At 41.9% G+C, this 17,280-nt stretch overlaps 1 protein-coding gene and 1 long non-coding RNA gene across 4 annotated transcripts in view; one reads left to right on the top strand and one right to left on the bottom strand.

The window, feature by feature from the left end:
• Positions 1–2,773: 2,773 nt before the first annotated feature.
• TCF21 (transcription factor 21) lies at positions 2,774–6,275 on the bottom strand. Of its 2 annotated transcripts, none has more exons than XM_004044706.5 (2): positions 5,205–6,269; positions 2,774–3,344 (listed from the first exon to the last, which is right to left on the bottom strand). In XM_004044706.5, exons 1-2 carry the CDS (start codon positions 5,652–5,654, stop codon positions 3,255–3,257), a joined length of 540 nt encoding a protein of 179 aa, XP_004044754.1. In that variant the 5' UTR covers positions 5,655–6,269; the 3' UTR covers positions 2,774–3,254. The 2 variants fall into 2 exon arrangements, with proteins under 2 accessions (XP_004044754.1, XP_063563951.1); XM_063707881.1 differs by lacking the exon at positions 2,774–3,344 and adding an exon at positions 4,443–4,795 and having other exon boundaries at positions 5,205–6,275.
• LOC109027348 (uncharacterized) overlaps positions 3,286–17,280 on the top strand; it is a 143,693-nt gene continuing 129,698 nt past the window's right edge. For both annotated transcript variants that reach the window (XR_008681183.2, XR_008681182.2), the window contains exon 1: positions 3,286–3,370. This is a non-coding gene — a long non-coding RNA (uncharacterized lncRNA). The remainder of the gene's footprint in view (positions 3,371–17,280) is intronic.

The raw sequence follows: 17,280 nt of genomic DNA, 5'->3' as shown, positions 1-17,280 counted from the left end.
AGCAATGAGAGAGAGAGAGAGAGAGAGAGAGAGAGAGAGAGAGAGAGAGAGAGAGGACTTCCCTGGCTGCAGTCCAGATTGGATATCTGTCTGCTTCTGAGAACTTGCAGACTCGCTTACTTGAAACACTTCATTCTCCGTTCAGGCGTCTGTAAGCTGCTTTGGTTGTTCTCCTGGTTCTTTCTAAAAGCACCTTCTAAGATAGTTTTCATAACCTAGAGGTCACAGGCAGGATACTCCCCACCCTTAACATCCCCGACCCCCAACTTCCAAACTATACTGGCTTGAGGCCAAGGGAGTTCCCCATTCTTTCTATGAAGCTACTCACCCCCTATTCATATTGAGACACACCAACTACCTGGGCTGGAGCTGGAGCAGGGTAGGCTGGGAGTTTTACCCTTCCGGGAAGACTGGAGGAGAGAGACCTATGGTGGGTGTGGGTGTGTTGATGATCTGGAATAGGAGAAGGGCTCACTGAGAAGGAGAGATGTTTAGACTGTGGGTGTGTGTTGGAGGCATGTGTGGTGTGGTCGTGTTGTCATGTTCCTGGGCTAGTGGCAGCCACCACCCAGTCATTCCCACCTTGATCCTCACTCCATTCAATGGACAACTATGGGGACCTGAGTGAGCCTAGGCCCCTCCTTGGCTGAGGCTCCTGATGGGACTGGGCAGCCTCACCATCAGACACCAGTGTCATTCTATCTGCAGGTGCCAGGCTCTGACTTTGCTCTCTGGATTTCTAGGAAAAAGAAAGCTCTGGACAAATTTAGAGAGCATTAGGGAGAGGTGCAAGGTGAAAGAGAGACAGAAAGAGAGAGAGAAAGAGTCAATAGATACCAAAAAGAGGTATTTTAGTTTGTGGAAAAAAAAGATCATTGCCTGGATGCTATAAACATACACCCCTTGGAGCTTCCTGCCTGAGACACTTTCAGTTTGGGTCTAGGCACAGATAATTCACGACCCGCCACTTAGTAAAAGTAACTGACATTTTCACGGAGCTTTTCCTTTACCAAGGGATTTTACAGATATAATCTCATTTGAGCCCCACTAAGCCTCTGTAAGATGAAAGAGGAAGGTCTGCATATAATGATTATTATCATTCTCATTACCGTTATCCCTGCTTGCAGAGATGGGAAAACTGAGGATCCAGGCTCTTTCAAGAAACAGCTAGTTGGATGCAGAACCAGGGTCAAATCTACATGTTCCCTATTCATAGCCACATGCCTCCTGCCTAAAGCAAAGGCTTCAAATTATTGGTAGGGAACTATAGATAGCCATGAAGACTTTCTAAAAATCCATGTATAGATTGGGGTTGTAAGGGAATGAGCAAGAAAAAGTTATTTCTCTATGGATGACCTGCCTGGAATCCTCAGAATTTAGAGCATTTGTTTTGTAAAAACGTGAGTGGGAGATTGGAAAATTTGCGAAACGTGAAAGGCAAACAATTGAATCACACTGGGGACTCTTTGATTTGAACTCTGGATAGGTTGAGGCATGGGCTCTAACCCTCTGGTGGAAAGGAGAGAACACATGAATTTGAGGAACGGGACTCTGGCCAGAGCTTGAAATGTGTTCTTGAAAGTCAAGTTGGGGTGGCGGTGGTGGGGTGATGGAAGGGTATCCTGACATCTTGAAAAGTCCTCCATGTGCAAATAGACAGGTGGATGAAGTCACCGAAGTTCTCAGCCCTTGGAGAATGGGGAATTGCGCCTGGTAATGTGGTCACCACCCCTTGGTAATGAGGTCACTATCGCTGACAGAGAGCACACCTGGCAGAGCAGCTTCTCCAGTCGGGACCAGCCTAGCGGGATCCTTCCTCCATGGCCAGGCAGAGGGCTCCACCCGCGAAGCGGCCTGTGGGGTTGGTGGAAGGGCGGAGAAGCTCTCGCTCCAGGTACCAAACTAAGCCGAGAAAAAAGGGTAAAAAATCGAAAAGAAAGAGCAAATGAAGCGGAAGTTTCAAGGCTCTCTGCGAGGAATAACAGTATAAATAACAGAAGACGTCTTGTAAACACTGCGGTCATAACCCCGAACATTAAACAGCCCCGGTGGCATCTGGCGCATCGGCCGCCGCGGGCTGCGCTGGGGCAGTGAGGGAGCCGGGTCGCAGGCTCCTCGGCCTTGCTTCTCTGTTTATCTCAACTTAATCTTCCCCTAGGAGCTGTTCCGTAGCCTGGAAAATGTTTAAATTAAACCCAGTCCGCCGGAAGTCGTGGCGGGAGCTAAACGCACCCGCTAACAGCAACCAAAAGGCAGGCATGCGGTTTTATTGTTAGAATTAATTAATGGACTATTAATAAGAAATGTAGATAATGTATGTTGCAGAGCTTTGAAAATCCTGAAACACACCCTAAGGGTTATGGAATTTACATCTTTCATAGCTTCTATTATTTCTTCACTAGTTTGCAGCTATGCTCACACCTGGAAGGTGACAAAAGGTGGAGTTTACTTTCTCGCCCGTGTCAGCAGTCATACGGTGGAATCCATGAAAATTGGATTTCCTTTTTCTGGTGCGTTTTACTCTTGAACTGTGTAACTGTGGATAACTTTAATACTGCCCATTCTTTGTTTACAGTTATATAATTTCTATTAGCCTTAAAAGTAACCGACATATTTCTTTTTTAAGGTTTCAGTATAAAACATAATCTGCATCTTCATTATGAAACTCATATGCAATTTTCTTCTATCTCTAGAAGTTTAGATCGAGGTTTAAAAGAACCATTTTCATTATCAAGCTTCCCCATAGTTTCCCACTTTCCTATTCCAAATATTTTTAAAAATCACACCAAATATCAGAGCTTTTAGCAATATAAAGAAAGATTTATTTTCAAAAGTAGCAAAACTTATTTGAAAAAAATATATATCTTTAAGTGAATTACTTTATAAATGTGACTGTCAAAGTCAGCTATCCTATGATCTACATTTTACAACATATTGTACAAAAGATACATTGATAGGCTCTTATCTATTTATATATTTATAATTACATATTGCACTTGGACCAGCAAGGCTTGCAGAGTCATTCACGGTAGAAGTTAATAAAGTTAAATAGATGGGAATCTTTGTAAGTACAATTGATCTCCTCTGGTTTGGAAACGAATCTCCTCGTCGTTGTAAAGTGTTCTCGCGGGGTGGGACAGAGAGAGGAGCATTGCGAGGGGGAAGCAGAGACAGAGAGCACTGAGGGCAGGGGTCGCCTTCCCGGGGCCCGCTCCCCCCGGGAGCGCGCCTTTCCCAGACTCGCACCTCCAAGGTCAGGACGCGGTGGTTCCACATAAGCGGCTCGCGGTCACCACTTCTTTCAGGTCACTCTCGGGTTTCCCGGCCACCATAAAGGGCCACGTCTGCGGGAAAGAAGAGGGTGGAGGAGGTAAGTGGCCGTGGCGGAGGGGGTGGGGTGGACTCGGGGCCTGAGATGAAAGGAAGGGGGGCGGTGGGGGCAGGCGGTGCGCTGGAGAGACCGGTTATCTCTGCAATTTACTCCCGGTCCTAGCGCACCCCGCGGCTGCATAAAGCAAATAGCTGCTTTGGCGCCAAGTCACAGCTCGAGGTAGTGGTGGTGCTGGTGGTGGCCTTTTAGAACGAGAGCCAAAAGGGCTCATACTGGGTTCCTTGTGAGACTCAATGCAGGAAGCCCTGGGCAAGCCGAGAGTGGGTGGTGCTGTGGCACTGCCTGGAGGCAGACGCTTTGGCGGTCTGAGCCGGGAAGCCAAGAACGACCTTGTGCCTACTGGGCACCGAGTTCGGGGCGAAGCGCCCTCCTGGCCTCCTTCTGAGGCGGTGGTGGGGTTTCAGGGCCCTGTCGCTTTCATCGCCTTTCATCACCATCTATTTCCCTAGTCCGACTTTCGTTTCTTCCATCTCAAACACCGGCTTTGACTACAGCTTCTAGATTAATCACCACCTCTTAAGGAAAAAAAAAAATGCTATACTACATTGACTTTTAATTTAAGATCGTCTTCATGCTGGACTGAGAAAGCATGCTTTCTCTTCCTTTCTCCGGGCTGTTTTGTAATAAAGCTCATTTAAGTTTCTTATTCAAAGATGTAGAGAGTAGCAGTTGTAAATATTCGAGGCAACACTTTCATTTTAGGTGAAGATTTTAAAAAGCTATTTACTCACTGGGGGGGAAAAACCCCAAACTTTCAATTGGAGAGAAAACATTTTTCATGGCAAAATGTGGGTTTGCATCTTCTTCTCCAGCAATTCCAGAAACCAATTCGGTGAGAAGACAATTCAGACCCCTCTCACTACTGCTCTAGTGCTGGCTGATAAGACTTGCCTTTTAAAAGGAAAAATCTCTCATTCTTATCATATACAAACAGAGATCCTAGTAAGTTGTTGTTATTGTTTTTCTTTAGATCCTAGAAGTTTTAAAATAAAATCAAATGAAAAAAATTAAGATATATTTCTTAAACAGTAAAATACATTTGAGAAAAAAGTAGACTCAGTGATTATCAGTTTTTTGTGTTAAAAAATTAGGCTCAATGGGCATTACTTTTTAAGATAAAAGGTAACATTTCTTAAATCTTGGATGAGAGTGACCTATTTTAGTATTTATTACACTCATACTAGTGAGGATTTACTGATTTTGCTGATCATTACTAGAACTTCTGGGATTTAAAAATATTAATCCACTTATAGGAGAAGCACAGAATATTTAAGTGGTTAAGGGCTTACATGGACAATTTGGGGGTCATAGATGTGTCCTTATCCAATGGTCCTAAATATGCTTGTGAAAGAAACGGAGTTGGGTGTTTTTATTTACAAGGAAAGGAAAATCAAGTTCCACTCTCTGCTAAAAGAAGAAAAAAGGGTTAACAAAATGCCTGTCCGCTCGCAGCGTCTTGTCAGTGTTCTCAGTTCCGCAGCAGCCACTGCACCCCAGGGAGGATGGCTATGGAGCGGGAGCGGGGGATCCCCTCCTCTGTGCCAGCTCAACACACTTGCAAACCTTTAATTGGGCTGCCACGTCAAACCCTCGCATAAATCACTCCCGCTCCGGGGGCTGGTAAGGCAGAGAGCGAGGGCCGTGTCTAGACCGCCCGCCTCCGGTCCCTGGAGGCTCTAGGCCCGCGGTGGTCGAGGTGTGTAAGTCACCGCCGCGCCCACACCCCCACTCCCAGCCCCGCGCGCACTCGCGCCCACCGCAGGCGGGAGTGCGGGCGCGCCTGGACTGCAGCTGCAGCCCCGGGAGCACTCACCAGGTTGACCGGGTGAATGTACCCGTTCTCGTATTTGTCGTTAGCCAGGATCTGCCTCAAGTGGGCGATGTAGCTGGACGCCAGCCTGAGCGTGTCCAGCTTGGAGAGCTTGGTGTCGGGGGGCACCCAGGGCAGGGTGGTCTTGAGTCTGGAGAAGGCCTTGCTCAGCACTCGCATGCGGGCCCGCTCTCGCGCGTTGGCGGCGTTGCGCTGGACCTGCTTCCCCTCCTGGCTGACCCCGCTCAGGGGGCTCTTCTTGGTGGGCGCCTTCCTCCTCTTGCCCAGGCCGCCGCGGCCCTTCTGGGGAGACCCGTTCTCGCAGTTGGAGCTCTCCTCGGTGCTCTCGTTGGAAGTCACAAATTCCTTGTTCGAATCCATTTTCAACCCGTCACATTCCAACATCTCTACCTCTTGAAGGTCCTCCACATCGCTGAGGGAGCCGGTGGACATGTTTGGGGGAGTGGACGAGGGAGAGAGAGAGAGAGAGAGACAGAGAGACAGAGAAAGAGAGGAAGAGGGTGAGAGAGAGACAGAGAGACCCTGAAACCAAGAGGCCTCCCGAGTGTGGCGCAGCCACCTCCTGCTGGGAGCTGGAGTTAGGGTCTGGTTGGGTCTCACAACCCTTTCCCCTTCGCAGAGTTGTGAGAAGGAACCCCGAGGACTTCTGCAGCAGAGGAACCGGCTCTCTGTTTCCCCACTCCCAGAGTCGTGGCCGTAGAGGAGGGTGAGCGAGCGCTGAGGAATTTGGTGGACACTAGGAATTTATCTGGGGAATAGAGGGGCGGATCCTTGCAGCCCAGGGGAGGGGCCTGCCAGGCCCCAGCAAAGCGCTTAGACCCCTTTCACAACCGGAGGGAAACTCAATGCACAGACCCTGATTTGCAACTTGTAACGTAAATCAAGTCAACTGCATCATGTACTTACCAGCCACCTTCTCCCAACTGTGGCCGGGGCCGAGAAGAAGCATGTTCTGTCCATCTGTAAAAGGCCTTCTTTCCCTCTTAAGACGTCACAACTGGTTGTTACTGAGAACTTTAGAAAAACGACTAGATCGTTTGGCTCTTTCTGGGCCTTCCACCTACACTCCATGCCCTCTCTCCTCCCAAGAAAACACGAATTAAAATACAGGGAGTATCAACCGCATCCTGCCAACACCTCATAAGACTCCAAGGCTTTACCGAGATCTTCCACCTTCCCCGGGATAAATGAAGACAAGTGCTTCCTAGAATCTTTATGGTGATGGAAAAGTAAGTATAAAACATTTCACCTACACCTGGTCATTTTCAAGACATCAAAGGACTGCCTATGTGTACACAAACATACTTGATTTGCACACTCAAACCCAACCACACACAGCTTAGTGGGAGTGGGTAGGAAATGAGAGGGCAGTATGAGTGTGTGGAAAACATTATGTTAGTTGATCATCTTTTCCTAATAAATGGAAACTTTCCCCTAGGTTTTTTTTCTTTTCTAGAAATGCATTTAATATTGCCTTGAGAGTCTTTGTTGCTCTCAGACATCACCTTGCCTGGCACTTTTTGTGATGCACCGCGTCCCTTTCAATGCTGCTGTCTTTGTCTTCTTCCAGCCTCTTAGGTGCCAGTGTTCCTCACATGAAGCTGACATTACGCAACACAAAGCAAGATTATCCTTTTGAGAAAGGTTCTTTTCCATCTTTAACCCCAGCTCGAACCACCTTTCCTAGAGAACAAGAAAGTCTCCTGGGAAGTAGGTAGAAAAAGCACAGGGAACCAGAACCTAGGGATTGGATGAAATTGGTGCAATGAAACCAGGGAGACTGAAGGCATAAATCTCTCTTACAATTTCTTTGCCAGGTTTTCTTCCCTTGCAGGTAGGCATTGAAGTTGAGGGGCTGGAGCAAAATGTAAGAGTGGTTTCTGAGTGGTTGGCTTAGGGTCTGAAGGCTTCTCCTACATTAAGATATCATATCTCTAATCCTAGGCTCAGCTGGGAATTCACTAACCTCTAACGTTTTGTTTTGCTAGCAGGGTCTTGTTTGCTTTCCCCCTATGCTGTAAACTAAACAGGTTGTCAGCAAATCAGTCTTTATTAATGAATTAGCGACCCCTCTTCCATAATATCTTCGCTGAGGATCCAAAATTTGTTAATCACCAGTGTAGAGATTTATGAGCTCTCTTATTTTCTGTTGTTTGTGCAGGTGGAGATTTAAATGACCACATCCACCCTAAGATTTATTGTGAGAATGATTGATGTTATAAACCAGGAAAAGGACTCTTCCCACAGCAGGGATGACAGAAATATCAAGTTGAAGTTGCCTTTGTCTTCACATACGAATGACCCAGTACTACAACACAGAAAGTATAATAATTTAATCTGAGGCTCAAGACAGCAGTAAGAGAACACCCAGCAGGCCTGTTAAAAATTTCTTCACTAATTCCTCAACTAGTTTCCTTTGATTTGCTCTCCCTTTTCTTAGTCTTGGTAAAACATGAAAGTTAAAGTTATTTTTAGACTAAAGAGCTATGTGAAAATGGGCATTGGCCAATACTTTGTGAAATGTGTGTGTGTGTGTGTGTGTGTGTGTAGCTACTAAGATATCTGCAAAATAACTACAAATAATTAATTTGGGCTCTGGAATGTGATAATTATTATAAATCCAAGCTATGGCCTTACTACATACATTAAGCTGTGATTTTTCTTGTTGGAGCCATTTTTTTTTCTTTTTGGCTCTGGGTCTCTGTTACACCTTAGTTAATGGACTGCTCAGGCTGTCTGGGGAGATAGTAAAAATCATGGTAATATGTACCACTGAAAAGATTTCTGTTGTCTGTATATTTTTCAATGTTGGAAACTTAAAAGTACCAATTTCTGGAAGCATGTAAAACTAGCCTCATGTCATAGGCTGGTTTTTAGGCTTAGCAATTATTTTTCTTCATAGCCATATAAGAAATAATTAAGTCCCATGTCCATTTATCTTGCAGTAAGACATTTGGGCTGAGAAAGGCTAGTGGGCTGATAATAAATTTTGGAGTGTTTCTAAAATTCTGTAAAAGATGGCTTCCAGTTTGGGAGTAAGAGTCGAAGAATGCTGTTGCTTATGTATCTTGATATGAAGTCTTGGAGAAAGAATATTCATATGAAAAATACTTTTTTTCTTTTAAAATTTTGTGTCTATCCCTGCTAATAAACACTTAGGGACAAATGGGTGGGGGAAATGACTTCTTGTTGGATTCTACTGAGCAAGTCAGTTAAGCTGTAACTTAAGCTGTGCCAAATTCTCCCAAAATATAAACTATATTCTGTGAGAAGAGAAGCACTTTTGAGAAGCTATATTAACCCTTTTGGTAAGTTGACCATTTCTGTTTCAAAGCACGAAATAGAAAACTCGTGATTTGAAAGTATGAGATCATTTCTAAAAGTTCTTACCTGATTTTTAAGAAACAGTTATGCCCCAGAGGCATCTGGCCAATTTGCTGCTCACTTCTAACAATTTGTTTTGCAAGAGAGACTATCTTTGAAAGATTTTAGTGCTAAGGAAATTTTATCTCTGAAAGCTGTAAAATGAAGATTAGGCATGGAATGTACCCTTGAACTTAAATCCTGGTTTATCAGCTGATACATTTACAGGAAGTTCAAATTTGATTCAGTTGCACTTGGATGGAATAATTTGCTTCCTTTTTTATGAGAAGGAAAACATCATAGGCTTCCTTTGAACTGACTTCATATGCCATTACATAATCTTTCTCAGGGGAAAAATATGCCTTTAAATTTAAATGTTAATCCTTTTCTCTTACTCCTCATCATATGGTCAGGAGACACAGGCTGGCAAATTGGCAAAACTGCCCATTCTCTTTTTTCTTCATTTCTAATTAGCACCTCCAGATGTTTTATTCATTTTATTTGATGGTAACTACCACCACTTCAAATATTTGCCAACTTTCTATGCAAGTTGATACCTTTTTTTTCTTTTTTTGATGGAGTCTTGCTCTGTCACCCAAGCTGGAGTGCATCAGCACGATCTAGGCTCACTGCAACCTCCGCCTCCCAGGTTCAAGAGATTCTCATGCCTCAGCCTCCCGAGTAGCTAGAATTACAGGTGCCTGCCACCACGCCTATCTAATTTTTGTATTTTTAGTAGAGGTGGGGTTTCACCATTTTGGCCAGGCTGGTTTCAAACTCCTGATCTACCCACCTCGGCCTCCCAAAGTGCTGGGATTACAGGCATGAGCCACCGTGCCCAGCCAGGTGCCTCTTTTTTGATTTTACATAATTATCTCCATACCCTTTGTTTGCTGCTGATTGATTGTTGTCTATCTCCCACTTATATGCCTATCAAACTCTGACTTTGTTTCATTAAATTTTAACCTTATTTCATAAAGTGAGCATTACCTCTCTTTGCTCGTTCTAAATTATAGTGGTGCTGTCCTGTTATATTTTGGCAGCCAAAGTGAATATGGCACTAGTGAGCTTGGTGGCTAGCTAAGAAGGTCAATAACAGTGATGCTGGGTGTTGCTGCTACCTTTACCTGGCACCAGCTGGGAGACGGTATAAATCCTGGATGGTATAAATCCATTCAGTAATTAGAAGTCTTCCACGTGTTCACTATACCCTAACCCCCTCTTTTCACATTTAATTCAGTGAATTGTAGATAAGACGCCACATTGCTAAGATTTAAAGGTGGCAAATAACAACAATAAAGTCTAGGGAAAGATTCTGCATGGTTATTTGAATCCAGGAGTTAATCTTGCATTTCACATGTTCCACAATACAGCTTTGAAAGCAGCCAAGCCTATGCACTTGAAAGTCAGAGTTTACCCTAAGGTGTAAGTGGGCCAGAGAAAACTCGGGCAGACAAAGAGAGTTAAAAATTTTGCAAAGCCAGTTTAATGTCCTCCTAAGTTTTCTAATACTAGAATAATTTTATTAGACCCTGTCAGTGTTAGGAAAGAGAGAGAAAAGGACTGAGCGACTCCTGAGTCAGGTACCATGCAGGGACTTTTGCCTCCATTCTCTCATTTCATGTATTTTCTCTCCTTTCTGTTGGCACTACTAAAGAAAGAGCTGCCACATGAAATGAACAGTGTATTAGAAATGTATGCCAGAGGCTTTCCCCTGTAATAAAGTTTTAGAAAAACTGGCTTGAGTGATGACTATTCTGTACCTTAAAATAAAGCTCGAAAGCAAAACCTCCCAAGTTTTCACAAAAAGAATAAATCTTCTAGGTTGTATGGGAGACCTCTGTAATGCACTTATATGTTAAATATAGTTTATTGATGGGCATAAAACAATACAGGCCAACTTGCTGTCAGCCTCCTTCCTGTCAGCTTGGGAGAGTATGGGCACTGGAATCAAAGGCTCCTTCGGGTGATTACCTCTTTGGGATTATTTCCTGGTGGCAGGTGCTTTCAGCTTTGAGGAGACAAGAGTGGCAGGGTTTAGATCTTAGGACCAGCAGGAAAGTACTGAGTGTGAATCCTGACTTTAGGAAGATGAAATATTTCCAGGTGATGAAGCAGTTTAAAATAGACACAAAGTAATAGTTTGTCAGAATTGGATGGGGCTGGGGACCAAGGAGGCCATAAATAATCACAAACTCTGTTCCAATGAGGTATCAGGGACAGTACTGCCCACCTGACCCTGTGTCCTGATTTGCCTCGTATTATTCCTTCCACTGAGTCACATTGCCATGAATGGTTTTTGCTGTTTGAATAATCATAGTAAATGTGAGAAAGCTTCTATTCTGTTATTCCCTATTTAGAATATGTAACCATTGATCCCGAAATTATACAAAATGAGATAGACTTGAGCTGTCCTGGGATATAATGCTTAGAACCCTGTCTAAGATGGTTTAAGTAATGTAATAGCCAGAAGGACTTTGTTAAAATAAAAATCTCATCTCTACCGTAGAAACCTGATGGGCCATCCGAGGGCCACTCATTCAACTAACATATCCCCAAATCTGCCCTCTTCTCACCATTTCCTCTGCTAAACACCGGATCGAGTCACTAAAGTCACTCAGGTGATAACAGTCTCTTAAATGGTCTTTTTGTTTCCATTCTTGTCCTCTTAAAATCTGCTGCCTATACAGTGGTTCAAGTCATTCCCCTGCTTAAAATCTCTTAAAGCTTCTCATTGTGTTTAATATAAAATCCACACTTCCTACTGTGGCTTGTATGGCTCTGGTTTGCTTGCTACCCTTTAACCACGCCGGCCATGTCTGTGCTCCTCCAAGACACAACACTCATTCCTCCCTCAGGACCCTTGCCTTGCTGGTTTTCCAGTTTGGATGTTTTTGTCCGGCTCTCTGCATGGCTGAGCCCTTAGATTTCAGGTCTGAGCTCAACTGTCATTTTCATGTGAGAACTTTTCTGAGCATCCAATGAAGAATAGTTTTGTTCCATGATTCTATTTTATTTATTAATAATAAAAAGCAGTAGCTAACATTTACTGTTTATCACATACCAGGCACTGTTCTAAAGCCCTTTCCAGTTTAACAAATTTAGCCCTCATAACAACTTTATAAGGTAGGAACCTTATAGATGAGAAAACTGAAACACAGATAAATTAACAAACTTCTTTAATTCATAAAATTAGTGTTCTAGTCGTCTATTGCTGTGTAATACCCAAATTAGTGGCTTAAGTTATTATTATTTCTCTTGGTTCTATGGGTTGACTGAGCAGCTGGGTGGTTCCCATGTGGGGACTGTCATGGTGTTGCAGCCAGAAGGCATCTTACCTGGCTAGAGTCATGTAAAGTCTGGACCAAGCTGAAATCAAAGGGGACTTCTTCATTCACACATCCAGGCCTCAGCTGGGATGGCAGGAGCAGCTAGTTCTGGGCCGGCATCTCTCTCCAGACAGCGTCTCCATGTGGCTTCCTCAACCTGACAATCTTAGGTGGCTGAAGTTCTAACACAGTAGCCAGCTTCCTTCAGAGTGAGCATTCCATAAGACCCAGAGGCAAGACAGAAGTCTTCTTATGACCTAGCCTTTGAAGTTACACAACATCACTTCTGCTTCATTCTGCTGGTCAAAAGTGAGTTCTGGGGCCATCCCAGATTGAAGAGCAGGGCTTGTATGAGAGCATGAATACCAGGAGGTATGGTTCAGTGGGGGCGGTGGGGGGTTGAGTGGGGGTCATCCTTGGAAGTTGGTTACCACAGTGCATAAATGCCAGAGTCTGGACTAATACACAGACAATCTGACTCTTGAGCCTTCACTTTAAACTACCATGTTCTGAAATTATTTTTTTTTTAAATTTTGTTTACTTTGTTATTATCTCTCTGCCAACCCCTCTCTAACTATGATGAAAGCTTCGCGAGTACAGGGACTTGATGTGTCTTGCTCAGTTGTGTACTCAGAACCTAAAGCAGGGCTAATATATAATATGTACTTAATAGTTGTCAAATTAATGAAAGAATGAATGAATGAATGGATGGATATTTTATCTTTTTAAAAAATTACTCAGTCCCCAATGTCAGATATTTTAGATTTTAACATTTGGAAGGTACACAGTAAACTGTAAAGCATAATAATTATTTAGAGTACTAACAAATCTTCAAAACAGAGTGGCTCAGACAAGCCACAGATTTACTTTTCTCTTTCATATCAGTGCAGACCTAGGCAAGTGGATGACTCTGCTCCATAAGGACACCCAGGGATCCTCGTTTTTTCTACCTTGTTACTCTCTCATCCTTTGGGGGGTGACATACATGAGTGAAGCCAGCTTACCTTCACCAGCCCCAAGGAAGTGGGAAAAAGAGGACGGAAGGCAAGCAGATTCCTTGTAATAATGGGATCTGAAAATTATACATATAAGTTCCACCCCCATCCATTGGCCTCTTTAGATACAGGGGAATTTGGAAGTATGGTTTCTAAATATGCCGTGCTAAAACTTAGGGTTAGGGGGAATCTATTAGAAAAAAGAAGAGGAGCCAGTTCACAGAATTTGCTAGTGTATTTATAGCATAAATGATAAAATTAACTATAATGTAAAGACCTGAGTCTTTTGTTTGACCCCGATATAAAGTTTACTTTCTGTATAAGCTAGCTTCATTGTTTTTATGCAGATGACAGTTCTCTGTGAAATTTATAATTAGTCAAAATCTAGTGCTAGTGGGCTTCAGGTCTTATCTGGAGCTCAGAATCAGTTGAAAAACATTTAACAACTCACCTCTGGCTACATGTTTGAGGTCACACACCAGTGTGAGGCATTCCAACTAATGTTGTCATTAACTTACCTTCAAAACAACAGCTTTATAAAATTACTGTTTTTGAGGCTAGACCAATAAAAATGTATAGGCTATATTTACTAACAATCATTGGCACTCACTAAAGCCCTCCAAGTTGTTTTATAAGAGTTGAGAGCAGCTCTTTAAAATAAATTGCTCTGTCACTCAGGTTGGTGTGCAGTGGCACAATCTTGGCTCATTACAACCTCAGCCTCCTGGGCTCAAGCAATCCTCACACCTCCTCTTCCCAAGTAGCTGGGACTACAGGTGTGTGCTGCTATACTTGGCTAACTTTTAAATTTCTTGTAGAGATGAGGTCTCACTATATTTCCCAGGCTGGGCTCAAACTCCTGGACTCAAGCAATCCTCCTGCCTTGACCTTCCAAAGTGCTGGGATTACAGGCATGAGCCACCACACCCAGCCTGACATATTTTCAAGGTTTGATAGTAGTGTGCTCTTTTAGTCAGCTTAGGCTGCCATAACAAAATACCGTGTGGCTTAAACAACAGAAATTTATTTTCTCACAGTTCTGGATGCTGAAAGCCCAAGATCAGGGTGCCAGCATGATTAGGTTCTGGTGAGGGCTCTCTTCCTAGCTTTAACTTTAACTTCATTTAGCAGCCTCCTTCTCACTGTGTCCTTACATGGCCTTTCCTCTGAGTGCATACAGAGAGACAGGCAGAGAGAGACAGAGAGAGAGAGAAAGAGAGAAATCTCTTCCTCTTATAACACCACTGGCCCTATTGAATTACGAACCCCCTTTAAGACCTCATTTAAGTGTAATTATCTCCTGAAAGTCCTGTCTCCAAATACAGTTACACTGGGGGATGGGACTTCAACATGAATTTTGGGGATACACAATTCAGCCCATAAAATTCACTGTTAGAAATTATAACCAAAAAATGTCTTTTCTTTATTATTATTCCCAGTTTTCTACCTATTCAAGATTAAGAGAAGATATGCCTAGGATTCTTCTCTCATTTGAAGATTTACTGTAGATTTTATACCATTGGCAATAATGGTAACAACGATAAACCTAAAGCATTGGCTGTCTTGATTTTCCTTTTTGAGGAATCATTAGGATGAATTGTACATCTAGATTCATGATCTATGATGGGGGCAGGGAGGTCATCTGATTCTCATTCCTAAAATTTGCAAAGAGAGAGGAGGACTATTCTTTAGTTAGAAGCTCTAAATCAATTTTAAAGAACCATTAGTAGAAGAATTTAGGAATTCTTTATTTAGTGCATTTGAGTACACCACATCGCTCCCACACAGCAATAGACATGGGTTAGATCAATTTAGTAATAACATTTGCCAAATGATTTTGGTGGGTTACTCCATAGACAAAACAAACAGTTAGTTGATTGACTGTACTGGGGTCTTTTCAACTGGTCACTGTGACATATTTTAGATAAAGTCAGCATTATTTTAAGCTAGAATGTTAAGCAGATACTACACTTCTTCCTCTCACATGAGTAAGTAAATTCTTTTTCCTCTCAATCTAATTGCAAAGCCATCTACAGTGAAATAACTTGCCCAGGAAGGATAGGAGTCACACTTCTCAAATGAATTTGAGTGGAAGAGTAAACTAAATGTTGGATGGAAAGTATAAAGCTTACATCCTATCAAATTTTAAAACATGAAAGTCCTTAATAGAATTATGATTTTTGTTCATTTTATATTTTTCTCTTAAATTATTGTGGTGGGAAAATACTCCTGGACTGTGAACCAAAGGATGAGGTCCAAGTTCTGCTTATACATCTAACTAGTTGTATGAACTTGGACAAGCCCTTTAACTTCGCTGGGTCTCAGTGTCCTCTTTAATGTGCTGACAGCAGGGATGGGTTCCATAGGGCTAATTGAGATGATGCATATAAAGGGATTTTGTTTAGTGCTTAACATGTAGTAAACATTTACAAATACTGGTGGTTGCTGTAACGGTAGTTGTTGCTGTCTCTTAGGCCCTTTTTAACAGTAACATTACATTTTTTTTTTCCATTTCCATTTTTGGCTAGGGGTAAGATTTTATAGAAAATAAGACTTTCAGCAATAACAAAATAATAATAATAATAACTGAAAATGAGTAAAAGATGATAGTCATATGTTTGCATCATGAAAAAACATAGACTTGCATTGGATCTTTTATGGAAAATGGAGCCAAATTTTCTATTGCTGATGAGGGAAGCCCTCAATCAACAAACCAACCAAATAAACAAAAATGCTTTTTAAAATGATGCTGTTGATACTTTGGGAGGCTGAGGTGGGTGGGTCACTTGAGGCCAGAAGTTTGAGACCAGTCTGGGCAAAAAAGTGAGATCCTGTCTCTATGAAAAATAAAAAAATTATCTGGGTGTGATGGCATGCACTTGTAATCTCAGGTGCTCAGGAGGGTGAGGCAGGAGGATCACCTGAGCCCAAGAGTTTGAGGCTGGAGTGAGCTCTGATTACACCACTGCACTCCAGTCTGGGTGGCAGAGCAAAAGGCTGTCTCAAAAAAAGAAAAATGATGCTATTGAATAAAAACTTTAAACTTTTAGAAAGAAGGAATAAATAGTCATGTCTCTGTAATAATAATATTTACATATGATTTCCCATTAAATGGGGGCAGGTAATAGAATCATGAAGCCTCCGTCTCAGTCTTACTTAAATATATACAGTTTATTTTAATTTTCATATATGCATTCATATTCATATATATTTCTAGTATTAAAAAATCATCTGAGAACTGAACCAGTTATTGCATGTATTATTTATCATTTTGTCTTTAAGAAGAAATTTTAAAAATTATAATCTATTGTTACGTCAAGAAAAGCATTGAAAGGCTTAAATGTTTCACCGTCAACTTTTCTATTACTACCAAGTGACTCTACTTGATTCCAATTATTTTGCATCCTTTTCTCTCCCTTTAATTATCTTTTACAAGGTGTTCAAGTCAGTATCTTAATGATGAATAATCTTAGAATAACTGTAGTTTATCTTCTCATGCCTTGTGGACTTTTATCCATTAGATCAAAAGCTTCATGGACTTCCCAAGCAATAAAGCATTAGCCTTAGAAACTTTACATAAACCATATAGGTTAGGCAGCATTTCCATTTTTCCCCCTTATTTTTTAATAACTTTTCTCACTGTGGAAAAGTCTCTTGATCAGACAGATGTCTTTTCTTTTTCCCTTGGGCTCTTCCAATTTGTGTTATAAATTTTTAAAAAATCCTTAAAAGACAACATGAATATAATATGCTTCGTAAGACGTGTTCTTTTTCTTTCTTTTTTTTTTTTACAAAAATTAAACATTGACATATAAAAACAACTCACGTTGTAAGGGGCTTCCATCTTTCATACTGAAAGTGTTACTGACACATACCATGTGAAACGAGTTAAAGAGTAATTTTATCTCAAAGCGTCCGCAGCTATTTTTTTGTCCTTCACCTATACAAAATGACAAATAGGAATAAAACATTCTTTATCACATCCTAGAGTACTCATGAATTTTTACATCAAGTGACCGATATCTATTTTTCAAAAACTATTGTTTTTGTGACATGAAAGAAAAATGTAGTATACTCTAGGCTGATGGCTATTTGTAAGATGGCAGCATACTTTATCATCCCACAAATAATTCGACAGGGAAAATGTTGAGAGGGATGATGTCTTTTTTGACTGCTTGTTTCTGAAATGTTAAATAAACTACATTAACATGCTTCGCTTACATTGTTTCTAAATATGCAAAACCATCAGAGGAATTTTCATCATTAGGATAATCCACGCCAATTTTTTTCTTCAAAAATATAAAGATAACAAACTGGTATTTCGGGAAAGAGCTTAAATTATGTAAATAATTGCCTTCCTTCCTCTGCTTC

Source organism: Gorilla gorilla, chromosome 5 (genome assembly GCF_029281585.2).
Source record: "Gorilla gorilla gorilla isolate KB3781 chromosome 5, NHGRI_mGorGor1-v2.1_pri, whole genome shotgun sequence".
NCBI lineage: Eukaryota > Metazoa > Chordata > Mammalia > Primates > Hominidae > Gorilla > Gorilla gorilla.
This window is presented reverse-complemented; position numbering and strand designations above follow the sequence as displayed.

Coding starts and splice junctions, on each gene's coding strand:
- TCF21 (XM_004044706.5), bottom strand. CDS start 5,654: ATGTCCACCGGCTCCCTCAGCGATGTGGAGGACCTTCAAGAGGTAGAG. Junction 3,345..5,204: donor ACATTCACCCGGTCAACCTG/GTGAGTGCTCCC, acceptor TCTTTCCCGCAG/ACGTGGCCCTTTATGGTGGC.